At 43.7% G+C, this 15,997-nt stretch overlaps 1 protein-coding gene across 4 annotated transcripts in view; it reads right to left on the minus strand.

Moving 5' to 3' along the window:
• The window catches only part of LOC121577978 (cadherin-22-like), a 258,752-nt gene that overhangs the window by 25,820 nt on the left and 216,935 nt on the right, over window positions 1-15,997 (minus strand). For all 4 annotated transcript variants that reach the window (XM_041892000.2, XM_041891999.2, XM_041892002.2 and 1 more), the window contains one exon: window positions 1,287-1,404. In XM_041892000.2, coding sequence (XP_041747934.1) covers window positions 1,287-1,404 — 118 coding nt within the window. The remainder of the gene's footprint in view (window positions 1-1,286; window positions 1,405-15,997) is intronic.

Here is a 15,997-nt window from a genome sequence, read left to right on the forward strand (position 1 = left end):
GATGCAGGCAATGAGGCAGTGATCGCTGAGATCCTGGTTGAAGACAGCGGAGGTGTATTTAGAAGGTAAATTAGTCAGGATGATATCTATGAGGGTGCCCATGTTTACGGATTTAGGGTTGTACCTGGTAGGTTCCTTGATAATTTGTGTGAGATTGAGGGCATCTAGTTTAGATTGTAGGACGGCCGGGGTGAGTAAATTAACAAAAACTGATAAGCTAAGACAAAACAATACACACTTGCGGGGAAAATACAGTCAGTTAAAGCAAGACGTGTCTCTTTTGCCTCCTGACAGTGTCTCTTTTAACTCCAGACCTTCGCTTCTTTAACGGCCAAGATTAGCTTTAGAGACTTCCACGAACAATGACTAAAAAGTTATGTGGAGGATGAAATAAAAGAGTGCCTGTTTGTCCTCATGTATCAAAGCTCGAAGACAGAATGCAACGTGAAGCCGTGATGGTGAAAAGAGAAAGTGACAGATCCAATCTGACAGGTTGACAAACGTGTCCATGAAAACAGAAGTACAGTGGAAAACAAGAGATATGGGAGGATGCAAAAGGTCTGAGTCACTGTGTCTCTGTGTTAGAGCATGCATCCTTTTCAGCACCAAGTGTGTTTGTGTGTGTGTGTGTGTGTGTGTGTGTGTGATTGGTTCAAATAGCCTGTGTCTATGCATGTGTATGTGTGTGCTTGCCTGGATCTCTGCGTATATGAGAATGTGCGTGCGTGTGTGGAGGGGTGAGTGGACCCATGTTTCCCCGTACTCAGGTCCCCCTGCCCAGGCATGTGACTGGGGCTACATCACGCCACGCCGCAGCCTCCTCTGACATTTCCCTGGCTTGCTCCCCTTGACATTTTCACTGTGTCAGATCAATCTTGATTTAGCCACGTGTCACATTCACTTAGGTACACATCTCCAAAGAGGGATTTGCTTGTGAACATATAATCCCTCTTGGCTACGTGGGTCAGTGTTTCGCAAAAAAATGAAAAAGACGCCGTCAAAGTCACCACTCTGTGTGGATGTCCTTATGTGGTGTCTTCTAATGCAGTGGCACATTAAGCTAACCAGTGTGTCCATATACCAAATTCCCATTTGACGCGTGTTAGTCTAGCTACACAGTGATTTTATGTTTCACAGTATGTTAATGACCTGTTATGCTACACTGAAAGGCTCAAAGACCGTCTGAGGCATGGCACCAGGATGTACAGCATTATCCTTCAAAATTCCCTACAGAGTGGCTCTGTAACAGCTGTAAGACCTTTGATTTATGACTTTTGACCCCTTACCTTTGACATCCCACAGGCTGAAGTGGCGGTTGTTAGTGGCCTCCGGTGCCAGGGTGAAGGAGAAGCGTTGGCCCGACTGCGGCTCGTCCCTATCCACCACGCTGATGGTGTGAATGAGCTGCCGGAGAGCAAGGAAATCAAGACGGAAGGATGACTATACAGTGTATACAAGCCACCATCCCCCTCCCAACCATAGTTTCACCTCAAGATAGCCCTGCAATGACAATTCATACTTCATTCTATTTCAGTGCGGCCAGCATTGAACCGCCGGTTGATCAATGACGTTTTCACATTAAATCAGTGTGCCACAGACCGATGAGTGGAGTAGCAAATCGAGGGAAACGTGGTGAACTTCTAAGAGTGGTTTACCAAATCAGCTGCAGTTATTAAATGAAGTGACTGTGTAAAATAACAGGAGGAGTGGTTGGGATAAAAAGGAACACTTCAGGCAATCCTCCTAAAATCCAAAGTTCACTTTTCTCATTATACGCTTGTCAAAAGACGCGTACAGTCCTGGGTTAATTTCACTTGGGTAAGTCAGTGAAATCGTAATGAGAAATTGGAAGGCCAGGGACATTTCCTCAATGCAGAATCTCTTGAGCAGTTTTGTGCCTCATGTACAAACTGGAAGAGACACCATCCTTCTGTCACTCCTCCCAAATAGACAGAGTACACACACAGACAGCAGAGGCATCCATACACACACAAACACACACACAGAGATCAGGGGCATCCATCCATCCACACACACACACACAGAGAGAGAGAGAGAGAGCAGGGGCATCCACTCACACAGAGAGAGAGAGCAGGGGCATCCACTCACAGAGAGAGAGAGAGAGAGAGAGAGAGAGAGAGAGAGAGAGAGAGAGAGAGACAGAGAGAGAGAGAGAGAGAGACAGAGAGAGAGAGAGAGAGAGAGAGAGAGAGAGAGAGAGAGAGAGAGAGAGAGAGAGAGAGAGACAGAGAGAGAGAGAGAGAGAGAGAGAGAGAGAGAGAGAGAGAGAGAGAGAGAGCAGGGGCATCCACTCACACTGAGAGAGAGAGTGTAAGAGAGAGAGAGAGAGAGAGAGAGAGAGAGAGAGAGCAGGGACATCCACTCACACAGAGAGAGAGAGAGCAGGGGCATCCACTCACAGAGAGAGAGAGAGAGAGAGAGAGAGAGAGAGAGAGAGAGAGAGAGAGAGAGAGAGAGAGAGAGAGAGAGAGAGAGAGAGAGAGAGAGAGAGAGAGCAGGGGCATCTACTCACACAGAGAGAGAGAGCGAGAGAGAGCAGGGGTATCCACTCACACACAGAGAGAGAGAGAGAGCGAGAGAGAGCAGGGGCATCCACTCACACAGAGAGAGAGAAAGAGAGAAAGAGAGAAAGAGAGAGAGAGAGAGAGAGAGAGAGAGAGAGAGAGAGAGAGAGAGAGAGAGAGAGAGAGAGAGAGAGAGAGAGAGAGAGAGAGAGAGAGAGAGAGAGAGAGAGAGAGCAGGGGCATCCACTCACACAGAGAGAGAGACTCCACAGAGCCCCAGGACAACACCAACAAGGGCGGCAGGTAGCTTAGTGGGTAAGAGCGTTGTGCCAGTAATCGAAAGGTTGCTGGTTCTAATCCCAGAGTCGACTAGGTGAAAAATCTGTCGATGTGCCCTTGAGCAAGGCACTTAACCCTAATTGCTCCTGTAAGTTGCTCTGGATATGACTAAAACAATATAACACATTTTTGACCCAACTAAATCATGAGAAAACAAAAAGAGAATTACAAGACACACTGGAAATAATTAACAAAAAAACAGAGCAAACTAGAATGCTATGCTAAAGTACTACTTAAGTCAGGGTTATTTGTACTTTACTTTACTATTTATACTGTTGACAATTTTTACTTTTACTTCACTACATGCCTAAATAAAGGAATGTACTTTTTACTCCATACATTTTCCCTGACACCCAAAATTACTTGTTACATTTTGAATGCTTAGCAGACAGGAAAATTGTCTAATTCACGCACTTATCAAGAGAACATCCCTGGTCATCCCTACTGCCTCTGATCTGGCGGACTCACTAAACACACATGCTTTGTTTGTAAATGATGTCTGGGTGTTGGAGTGTGCCCCTGGCTAAATGTAAAGGATGTCTGAGTGTTGGAGTGTGCCCCTGGCTAAATGTAAAGGATGTCTGAGTGTTGGAGTGTGCCCCTGGCTAAATGTAAAGGATGTCTGAGTGTTGGAGCGTGCCCCTGGCTAAATGTAAAGGATGTCTGAGTGTTGGAGCGTGCCCCTGGCTATCCGTACATTAAAGGAAAGAAAATAAAATGTTCCTGTCTGGTTTGCTTAATATAAGGAATTTGAAATAATTTATACTTGTACTTTTGTTACTTAAGTATATTTGAGCAATTACATTTTAGTCATTTAGCAGACGCTCTTATCCAGAGTGACTTACAGTTAGTGAGTGCATACATTATATTTTTCATACTGGCCCCCCGTGGGAATCGAACCCACAACCCTGGCGTTGCAAACGCCATGCTCTACCAACTGAGCTACATCCCTGCCGGCCATTCCCTCCCCTACCCTGGACGACGCTGGGCCAATTGTGCGCCGCCCCATGGGTCTCCCGGTCACGGCCGGCTACGAACCAGGATCTCTAGTGGCACAGCTAGCACTGCGATGCAGTGCCTTAGACCACTGCGTCACTCAATTACATTCACTTTTGATACTTAAGTATATTTAAAACCAAATATTTTTAGACTTTTACTCTAGTAGTATTTTCCTTGGTGACTTTCACTTTTACTTGAGCCATTTTCTATGATGGTATATTTACTTTTACTCAAGTATGACAATTTGGTTGCTTTTTCCACCACTGCTCTCACTCGCTCTCACACTCTCTAAGAGATGAAACATAAAGACATACTCTTAGCTACAATTCCATGTATTTTAAGTGATAGACATAAGCTCTGCACTGACCTCACCATTCATTATTTTGTATGAGGTTTGTGGGCAGAATGGAACTTGTTACACTAGTGAGTAGGTCTATAGAGTATTTTTGGACAAGCATTGTTCAGAACATTACAGAACATTTACAATAACTCCTCAACCGTCAGGCTTTAATGTGGGAAGTTGTTACGCAAAGGCATATAGCCACTTTGATATTAGAACGTTTAAAAAAAAAAAAAATACAGTATGAATACAGAAAACATTTGCTTACTTTTCTTTGTTTGGGGCTGTGGAAAATTGTGTAGGGACTGTGGACAAACTCTCACTGTAATCTTTCCTTCAAAGGCGACAAATATGTTAAGTTCTGTTTAAGATGCAGACGTTTTCCATCATATCCTCTCCACTCACATAAACAACAAGTCAGAAAGCATACTGATGGTAACCACCTACGGCACAAATACCAACCCTATCCCTGCACAACAGCACAAACATTTTGTTAAAACGATAGATTTAGAAAAAATTATCTACAAGTATATGAAAAGCAACAAAGACAAAATTGTTTCTCGGCCTGACTCTTTGAACTAGTCCCGCTTTTGTTTAATCTGTCATAAAGGAATCAAATTAGACAGTAAACAAGAGCCTCTTGTTGGATGAGAGATAACTGCCTTAGCGTTGCTAGACATAATAACGAACATCAAGGGCAAAAACAATCGCCAGGATGTAGATTCCATGACAATGCTCCCACAGTAGGGAACTCTCTGAGGTGAGAGAGATAAAGAGAGAGAGAGAGAGAGAGAGAGAGAGAGAGAGAGAGAGAGAGAGAGAGAGAGAGCGAGAGAGAGAGAGAGAGAGAGAGAGAGAGAGAGAGAGAGAGAGAGAGAGAGAGAGAGAGAGAGAGAGAGAGAGAGAGAGAGAGAGAGAGAGAGAGAGAGAGAGAGAGAGAGAGAGAGAGAGAGAGAGAAAGAGAGAGAGAGAGAGAGAGAGAGAGAGAGAGAGAGAGAGAGAGAGAGAGAGAGAGAGAGAGAGAGAGAGAGAGAGAGAGAGAGAGAGAGAGAGAGAGAGAGTAGGAGAGAGCTCAAAGACATTGCTCCTGCATTTTTAACAAAAAATATAGATTTAGAGTTAGATAAAGTAGGATTTTTTGGCAGGGACATATACAGGATGCTACCCTCCACAACATAACCTTCATTCCAAACCAAAACTCCAAACCTACAACCTGATTTTGGACGGAATTACCTGGAAAGCTTTCTACTACCAAGGATTACTATTCTCAAGCTATACAGCAAATGCTCTGGGAAACAAACAGAAACCTGAAAACACCATCCAACCTGGAACTGAGTGAGTAATGTTTAGTATGAAGCTATTTTTCAATTTCAAAAACCAAGAAGAAAAATACATTACAATGATATATTTTATTTTATAAGGACTGAATGCTAAGGCTACCAAGCTTAAGCTTGCTACAAAGAGATACAATTTCAATTAGCACTGACGTGTGAAGTGAGAGGTGTCAAAGCCCTTGAGCCCAACAATGGCAGGAGAGTCGTACAGTCTACCCCAACTAAATGGAGAGGCCTTAGAAGCACCCCCCCACACTGTTCAGAGGTCATTAAAATACAGTACCCTCTGAATGTAAAAAAACGACAAGACACGAAAAGAGTACAAATTGAAACTTCTTTTGGGGAAGCACGAGACACTTTTTGCTGATTTGTATAAAAATGGGAACATAAGCAACCTTATCTTCCACACAGACCATCCCCTGGCATGGCACAGTGCTATACTAGCACACTACCCCTCTGTTAAGAGGGGGGGTGTTAGCGATGGGTGGAAACTCAGGATACTGGACAACGAGGACTCTGAGTCGTCTAATATTAATCTCTATAAATCTGGAACCGTTTTGGTTCAAGGCAACACCAAACAGTTCCAGCTGGACTTTCACATAATCAAAGAAATAGCTCAGCAGGAGAAGCTCTCCCTTGAGAAAGATACCCCTACCCCGAGCGGGTCAGACCAGACCTCTTCATTAAATAACCCCACAGAGCAACCCCAAGCAGAAAGTCAACTTCCCAGCACAGAGTACTACTCCCTCATTGAAATGAAGGATAAATTCACCCAGCTGGAGGTAAGGCAGGTGGAGCTGGAACAGCAGGTGAACACACTCCAGTCAGCACAGACCCAGACAACAGTCCAGCACAACAACACCCCCTTAACTAGACCTGGAGAGCTGCAGGTAGAGAGAGACATGTCTGCACTCTGGACTGTGGTGAGACAACATCAACAGGAGAAAGAGCAGGAGCAGGAGAAGAACAGAGCACTAGAGGAGAGGATCAGAGTGCTGGAGGAGAAGGTGAGAACGATGACGGGTGACATAGAACAACCCATTAGAGAGCTGGCCACCCCCGCAGAGAAGCCAGCAGAACAGCCCACCTCAGATCCTGGCCAAAGTCTCGACACCGCAGCAGAACAGTACACCCTAGACCCTGACCATAGCCTCGACATCACACCCAGACAAACAAGTGAAGAACCCCAAGCCCAGGGGATCCCAACCCCTCTGAGCAACCCCCCAGTCAGACACCCTGATAGCCCTCATGACGACCCCCCCACACCCACTGAGGACATACACAAGCCACAGATTGTACTCCTTATGGACTCAAACGGGAAATACATACAAGAAAATAAACTTTTCCCAAAATACACAGTGTCTAAACTCTGGTGTCCAAAAACCCAGCGCGCCCTAGACCTTCTGTCTGAGGACCGACTAGGATCACCCAGCCACATAATAATACACACAGGCACAAATGACCTGAGAACACAGCAGGAAAGGGTGGCCACATCACTCAAGGGAGTGATAGAAAAAGCTTCTTCTACTTTCCCCAACGCACAAGTGGTTATCTCAACCCTGTTACCACGAAAATACTTCCACCCTGCTACCATACAGCGGGTAAACGCAAGTATTTCCCGTGACTGTGCATCAAAACCAAATGTCTACCTGGCCCACCACTCCACCCTGGACGTGAACAGCCTTTATGACCAGGTCCACCTATACAAGGCAGCAGTGCCCACCTTCGCCCGGACCCTAAAGGATATCGCCCTCAACCGCAGACCCAACACCTCACACAGGAGCAACAGATCAACAGACACCCCGCCCAGACCAGCGAGACACTCTCCCAGACCTGCGGGACCCCCCCAGGACCTACACATAGAGGACCCCCGCAGAGAGGACCTACATCCAGACCACAGCACCATCAACCACATCTACACCCCCCACCCCCCACCAATTAACTCCCCCCAAGTCAACCATGCCCACACCCCATTTAGGCCCCCTCAGATCAGACCTATGCCCCTCCTACCCACCCCAAGCCCCCCACTCCCACAAAGAGGGCCTCAACATGAAAGTCACACATACGCCCAGGTCGTGAGCAGGCAAACAGGCCCAACACCCACTCTTACACTAGCCCAAGCCAATGGCATGTACCAGATGCTCAGCAGGCTCTGCTCACAATTACTGGCCTGAGGCCAAACCACACAACCAACAGCATTAGACACTTTATGGAACACAAAGCCTTCACTATTTCATCCTGGAATATCCAAGGCCTGAGGTCATCTGCCTTTGGCCTAAAGAGCAGGAATCTGGACTTCACCAAAGAAATCGGAAATACAGACATTGTCATCCTACAAGAAACATGGTATAGAGGAGACGGACCCACTGGTTGCCCTCTAGGTTACAGAGAGCTGGTAGTCCCATCCACCAAACTACCAGGTGTGAAACAGGGAAGGGACTCCGGGGGTATGCTAATTTGGTATAGAGCAGACCTAACTCACTCTATTAAATTAATCAAAACAGGAACATTTTACATTTGGTTAGAAATTCAAAAGGAAATTATCTCAACTGAGAAAAATGTCCTCCTGTGTGCTACCTATATCCCCCCACTAGAATCCCCATACTTTAATGAAGACAGTTTCTCCATCCTGGAGGGGGGAAATCAATCATTTCCAGACCCAGGGACATGTACTAGTCTGTGGCGACCTAAATGCCAGAACTGGACAAGAACCTGACACCCTCAGCACACAGGGGGACAAACACCTACCTGGAGGTGACAGCCTTCCCTCCCCCATATGCCCCCCTAGGCACAACTACGACAACATAACCAACAAAAACGGGTCACGACTCCTGCAGCTCTGTCGCACACTGGGTATGTACATAGTCAATGGTAGGCTTCGAGGGGACTCCTATGGTAGGTACACCTATAGCTCATCTCTTGGCAGTAGTACTGTAGACTACTTTATCACTGACCTCAACCCAGAGTCTCTCAGAGCGTTCACAGTCAGCCCACTGACACCCCTATCAGACCACAGCAAAATCACAGTCTACTTGAACAGAGCAATACTCAATCATGAGGCATCAAAGCCAAAGGAACTGAATAATATCAAGAAATGCTATAGATGGAAGGAAAGTAGTGTTGAAACCTACCAAAAAACAATTAGGAAACAACAAATTCAATCCATTCTAGACAACTTCCTGGACAAAACGTTCCACTGTAATAGTGAAGGTGTAAACTTGGCAGTAGAAAACCTAAACAGTATATTTGACCTCTCAGCTTCCCTATCAAATCTAAAAATCTCTAACAGAAAACCAAAGAAAAGTAATAACAGTGATAAATGGTTTGATGAAGAATGCAAAAACCTAAGAAAGAAATTGAGAAACCTATCCAACCAAAAACATAGAGACCCAGAAAACCTGAGCCTACGCCTTCACTATGGTGAATCACTAAAACAATACAGAAATACACTACGGAAAAAGAAGGAACAGCATGTCAGAAATCAGCTCAATGTAATTGAAGAATCCATAGACTCTAACCACTTCTGGGAAAATTGGAAAACACTAAACAAACAACAACACGAAGAGCTATCTATCCAAAACGGAGATGTATGGATAAACCACTTCTCCAATCTTTTTGGCCCTATAACAGAGAACAAACAGCAAAAAAATATACATGATCAAATGCAAATCTTAGAATCAACTATTAAAGACTACCAGAACCCACTGGACTCTCCAATTACATTGAATGAACTACAGGACAAAATACAAACCCTCCAACCCAAAAAGTCCTGTGGTGTTGATGGTATCCTCAATGAAATGATAAAATATACAGACCACACATTTCAATTAGCTATACTTAAACTCTTTAACATCATCCTTAGCTCTGGCATCTTCCCCAATATTTGGAACCAAGGACTGATCACCCCAATCCACAAAAGTGGAGACAAATTTGACCCCAATAACTACCGTGGGATATGCGTCAACAGCAACCTTGGGAAAATCCTCTGCATTATCATTAACAGCAGACTAGTTCATTTCCTCAGTGAAAACAATGTACTGAGCAAATGTCAAATTGGCTTTTTACCAAATTACCGTACGACAGACCACGTATTCACCCTGCACACCCTAATTGACAAACAAAGGCAAAGTCTTCTCATGCTTTGTTGATTTCAAAAAAGTTTTTGACTCAATTTGGCATGAGGGTCTGCTATACAAATTGATGGAAAGTGGGGTTGGGGGAAAAACATACGACATTATAAAATCCATGTACACAAACAACAAGTGTGCGGTTAAAATTGGCAAAAAACACACACATTTCTTTCCACAGGGCCGTGGGGTGAGACAGGGATGCAGTTTAAGCCCCACCCTCTTCAACATATATATCAACGAATTAGCGAGGGCACTAGAACAGTCTGCAGCACCCGGCCTCACCCTACTAGAATCTGAATTCAAATGTCTTCTGTTTGCTGATGATCTGGTGCTTCTGTCACCAACTAAGGAGGGCCTACAGCAGCACCTAGATCTTCTGCACAGATTCTGTCAGACCTGGGCCCTGACAGTAAATCTCAGTAAGACAAAAATAATGGTGTTCCAAAAAAGGTCCAGTTGCCAGGACCACAAATACAAATTCCATCTAGACACCGTTGCCCTAGAGCACACAAAAAACTATACATACCTCGGCCTAAACATCAGCACCACAGGTAACTTCCACAAAGCTGTGAACGATCTGAGAGACAAGGCAAGAAGGGCCTTCTATGCCATCAAAAGGAACATAAAATTTGACATACCAATTAGGATCTGGCTAAAAATACTTGAATCAGTTATAGAACCCATTGCACTTTATGGTTCTGAGGTCTGGGGTCCGCTCACCAACCAAGAATTCACAAAATGGGACAAACACCAAATTGAGACTCTGCATGCAGAATTCTGCAAAAACATCCTCCGTGTACAACGTAAAACACCAAATAATGCATGCAGAGCAGAATTAGGCCAATATCCGCTAATTATCAAAATCCAGAAAAGAGCCGTTAAATTCTATAACCACTTAAAAGGAAGCGATTCCCAAACCTTCCATAACAAAGCCATCACCTACAGAGAGATGAACTTGGAGAAGAGTCCCCTAAGTAAGCTTGTCCTGGGGCTCTGTTCACAAACACAAACAGACCCCACACAGCCCCAGGACAACAACAACAACAACACAACTAGACCCAACCAAATCATGAGAAAACAAAAAGAGAATTACTTGACACATTGGAAAGAACAAACAAAAAAACAGAGCAAACTAGAATGCTATTTGGCCCTAAACAGAGAGTACACAGTGGCAGAATACCTGACCACTGTGACTGACCCAAACTTAAGGAAAGCTTTGACTATGTACAGACTCAGTGAGCATAGCCTTGCTATTGAGAAAGGCCGCCGTAGGCAGACCTGGCTCTCAAGAGAAGACAGGCTATGTGCACACTGCCCACAAAATGAGGTGGAAACTGAGCTGCACTTCCTAACCTCCTGCCAAATGTATGACCATATTAGAGACACATATTTCCCTCAGATTACAGCGATCCACAAAGATTTCGAAAACAAACCCAATTTTGATAAACTCCCTTATCTACTGGGTGAAAAACCACAGTGTGCCATCACAGCTGCAATATTTGTGACCTGTTGCCACAAGAAAAGGGCAACCAGTGAAGAACAAACACCACTGTAAATACAACCCATATTTATGTTTATTTATTTTCCCATTTGTACTTTAACTATTTGCACATTGTTACAACACTGTATATATACACATACTATGACATTTGAAATGTCTTTATTCTTTTGAAACTTCTGAGTGTAATGTTTACTGTTAATATTTATTGTTTATTTCACTTTTGTTTACTATCTACTTCACTTGCTTTGGCAATGTTAACACACGTTTCCATGCCAATAAAGCCCTTAAATTTAAATTTAAATTGAATTGAGAGAGAGAGAGAGAGAGAGAGAGAGAGAGAGAGAGAGAGAGAGAGAGAGAGAGAGAGAGAGAGAGAGAGAGAGAGAGAGAGAGAGAGGGGAAGGCCGAAAAAGAGAGAGAAGAGAACAAGAGTGTGTGGGAGTTTATTGAACAGAGCGAGAAGCTCCCTCAAGCACAATCACCTAATTCAATTTCTATCTAACAGTCCCCTGTCTGACCCCTTAAATCTGAGACAGCCTTGGAAAGAAAGATTTTGCCAAAACTAGCCCATCTTCTCCCGGGCTAACCCGGGTAAAGGTCCGGAGAGGGTGTCTGCTTTCTCATTTGTGAAGGTAATCCGCAGCTTCAGTGGGTGACCGGGAAAACTTCAAGAGGGTAACATTAATCAAGGTAAGATAAATTCATATTTAATCGTCACAATGGGGGTTCATAATCATTAGGGGGAAGTTAGAATTAGGGTTGAATGGCGGGAACCCAGTTACAAGATTTACCGCACAAAACCACTCCCTTTCCCGGGATAAATAACAGCGAGAAACCAGTAAATTATAATACATTCTTTAAATGAACAGCATGGTGTGAAATGGAACTGTTAAGTTATATGTGATGTCTAAATCTGGCTTCTCTATGGCCTCTGCATGATGAATCATCAACGCTCAGGGTGGGGACAGACAGCCCATCTCAGTATGGAGAGCAGTTCACGATGAATGTAGATCTATCATCTCCTCATGATAACTTTTTTTCTTGTGACAGGTAGGCCTACATTTGCTGCAGCATAGTCTATGCTACAGTAATATAAAGACCGAATGTGCATCTAATGTACCCATCTCCATCTGGCTTTCAGGGGCCACCTTATTTTTTTATTGTAAAGATTATTATTTGTTTTTATTTCAGCTGCAGAGTTTTAAAACAGCTTATCACTCGAATATCGATGCTTTAAATCAGTGAAAGCATGAGCACCCTCTCTCGCAGTCTTTCTCTCTCTCCATCAACTCCATTCAAATTGCATCCAAAATAGATAATCCTGTTCTAGATTGACAGCCCTTTGTATAGATTTCCTAGCCTACCTCTTTCAGGTAATGCATTATATGCAGTATTAGCCTTATATTGAGCTAATTAATGATGGGTCATGCATAGTAAGCTTCTAACTTACAGCCTCTGTCTCTTGCGCTATACGCACACACCTGTGCTCCGCTGGCCTCTTTCCTTAAAAAATGCTCCTCAGCTCTTGGAGTACCATGCAGGAAAAGCTAGACCAGAATAGCTTGCTGGACATCTTTTTTTTTTTTTGCATTTCTTATACCAATAGACTATTCGAAGAGGGACGCAAGCTCTTGTTTGCTGAATGTTAAATACAGCAGCAAACAGAACTCAACAGTAGTTTGAAAGAAGAGCGAATGTGCGATGGTGATAGGCTATAGCAGTTATTTATTCAGACCCATAACCATTCCATCTTCGTGAAGAGAAGTGAAAGCCTTCTGCATCGAATTCTAGTCCTATATTATTCAAGAATGTCATTAGAATGATGATGTCATGACTCTCTCCTTGGTGAGGATCAAAGGTGCCAGATCAGCTTGACAAATGGCTGACAGATAGCCTGACCCCCCTCTCTCCCACAGGAGAGGAGCAGGGGGAGTTGGGCCGGTTTTATGACTTAACAGCCGGTCATAAATAGTTTGCAGAAAATGACTCCTTTTGGTCTCTAGTATGGGAAGAAAGAAATCTCTTTGTTACAGAGAGACTCTTGCCGCCTAAAAACTCTAACGTCAAAAGATTGGACATTGGAACATTATTCCTGACCACCAAATGTTTGGAATGGTCAGTGGGGATCTAAAGAATAATCATGTCATATTGTTTATTATTTTGTCATTAAGGATGGTCCCCTGTAGCTCAGTTGGTAGAGCATGGCGCTTGCAACGCCAGGGTTGTGGGTTTGTTTCTCACGGGGGGCCAGTATAAAAATGTATGCACTCACTAACTGTAAGTCGCTCTGGATAAGAGCATCTGCTAAATTACAAAAATGTAAAAATGTAAATGTATCAAGAAATAACTGTAACTCGGAAAGTGTACATATTCCATCTATCAAGTTTACATCTAAGTGTTGTATAAAATATATGATTAAGTATGAGAGTATTTTGGTGAAGATAGGAATGTGATTTTAGTCTTCTAATGAGATAATAGTTTTTAGCAGGTAGCTTAGTGGTTAAGAGCGTTGTACCAGTAACCGAAAGGTCGCTGGTTCTAATCCCAGAGCCGACTAGGTGAAAATCTGTCGATGTGCCCTTGAGCAAGGCACTTAACCCTAACTGCTCCTGTAAGTCGCTCTGGATAAGAGCGTCTGCTAAATGACATTTTTTTTTTTTTTTTATATAAACTATGAAAAGTGACTAGCCACGCCCCGAGTGACACAGAGATCGTGTCATCACGATGGAACGCCCCTTTTACCCAGAGGGCATAAAAAGCCTTGAAAAACAACTCAACCGTCCCATAGGGCGGCGCACAATTGGCCCAGCGTCGTCCGGGTTTGGCCGTTGTATGCCGTCGTTGTAAATAAGAATTTGTTCTTAACTGTCTTGCCTAGTTAAATAAAGGTTAAATAAAATTTAAAAAATAAAACCTTTAGACCAGAAAACGTGAGAGTGGCGACTGCACGTTTAGAATGGTTAGAACTTTGAATCTAAGACCAGGAAGTGTGGAGCTGTGGCTACACGGCTTAAAATGGTTGAACCTCTACAGACCAGAAAACGTGAGACGGTAGTCCATACGTTTGAAATGGAGAAACTCTGAAACTTTCAATCTCTACACGAGAAGAAAACCACGCTCTAGACCTTATCATATCAGTCTGCAGCTGTACATGTAAAGTAGTCTAGACAACCGTTGGTACATCTGAAGTATCTAGTCTAACGAACACTCCATTCGAAGACAAGCCTAGTCTCACCGAAGTGGGATAGGACACTCAAACCCTTTTTGAGAAAGTGGTTCAACAGAGAGATAACGATCAAAGACAGCTACGCGTAAATATGCATTGCATTTCTTATCCGAATGAGCGGTGGTTTCCAAATGTGATAAATTGAATATCTGTCTCTCCCTTTCACTCTCTTTCTATTGACCTCCCTCCCCTAACCAAGCAGTCATGATATTGTTAGTCCAGTCCACTACATTTACATTTTAGTCATTTAGCAGATGCTCTTATCCAGAGCGACTTACAGTTAGTGAGTGCATACATTTTCATACTGGCCCCCCGTGGGAAACGAACCCACAACCCTGGCGTTGCAAGCGCCATGCTCTACTAACTGTGCTACAGGGGACCTGTTTTCATTGTATTGCATTAGTAATCAGTAACCTATACCGTGTGTGTGTTTGTATTCTGTGATATTATTTAGATAGTTAGTAAATAAATAATTAAGCCAATTTGTGTATTACTGATTCATCAATAAGGTTAGGGTTCTTGCAGGTTCAAGGATTATGCGACGTTCAGAATGAGACTGATGAGGTAATGATTTAATAAGTGACTGTTATCGATATATAACACATAGAGTGGGGGAAAAAAGTATTTAGTCAGCCACCAATTGTGCAAGTTCTCCCACTTAAAAAGATGAGAGAGGCCTGTAATTTTCATCATAGGTACACGTCAACTATGACAGACAAAATGAGAAAAGAAATTCCAGAAAATCACATTGTAGGATTTTTTATGAATTTATTTGCAAATTATGGTGGAAAATAAGTATTTGGTCAATAACAAAAGTTTCTCAATACTTTGTTATATACGCTTTGTTGGCAATGACACAGGTCAAACGTTTTCTGTAAGTCTTCACAAGGTTTTCACACACTGTTGCTGGTATTTTGGCCCATTCCTCCATGCAGATCTCCTCTAGAGCAGTGATGTTTTGGGGCTGTCGCTGGGCAACACGGACTTTCAACTCCCTCCAAAGATTTTCTATGGGGTTGAGATCTGGAGACTGGCTAGGCCACTCCAGGACCTTGAAATTCTTCTTACGAAGCCACTCCTTCATTGCCCGGGCGGTGTGTTTGGGATCATTGTCATGCTGAAAGACCCAGCCAAGTTTCATCTTCAATGCCCTTGCTGATGGAAGGAGGTTTTCACTCAAAATCTCAAGATACATGGCCCCATTCATTCTTTCCTTTACACGGATCAGTCGTCCTGGTCCCTTTGCAGAAAAACAGCCCCAAAGCATGATGTTTCCACCCCCATGCTTCACAGTAGGTATGGTGTTCTTTGGATGCAACTCAGCATTCTTTGTCCTCCAAACACGACGAGTTGAGTTTTTACCAAAAAAGTTCTATTTTGGTTTCATCTGACCATATGACATTCTCCCAATCCTCTTCTGGATCATCCAAATGCACTCTAGCAAACTTCAGACGGGCCTGGACATGTACTGGCTTAAGCAGGGGGACACGTCTGGCACTGCAGGATTTGAGTCCCTGGCGGCGTAGTGTGTTACTGATGGTAGGCTTTGTTACTTTGGTCCCAGCCCTCTGCAGGTCATTCACTAGGTCCCCCCGTGTGGTTC

Source organism: Coregonus clupeaformis, chromosome 12 (genome assembly GCF_020615455.1).
Source record: "Coregonus clupeaformis isolate EN_2021a chromosome 12, ASM2061545v1, whole genome shotgun sequence".
Taxonomy (NCBI): domain Eukaryota; kingdom Metazoa; phylum Chordata; class Actinopteri; order Salmoniformes; family Salmonidae; genus Coregonus; species Coregonus clupeaformis.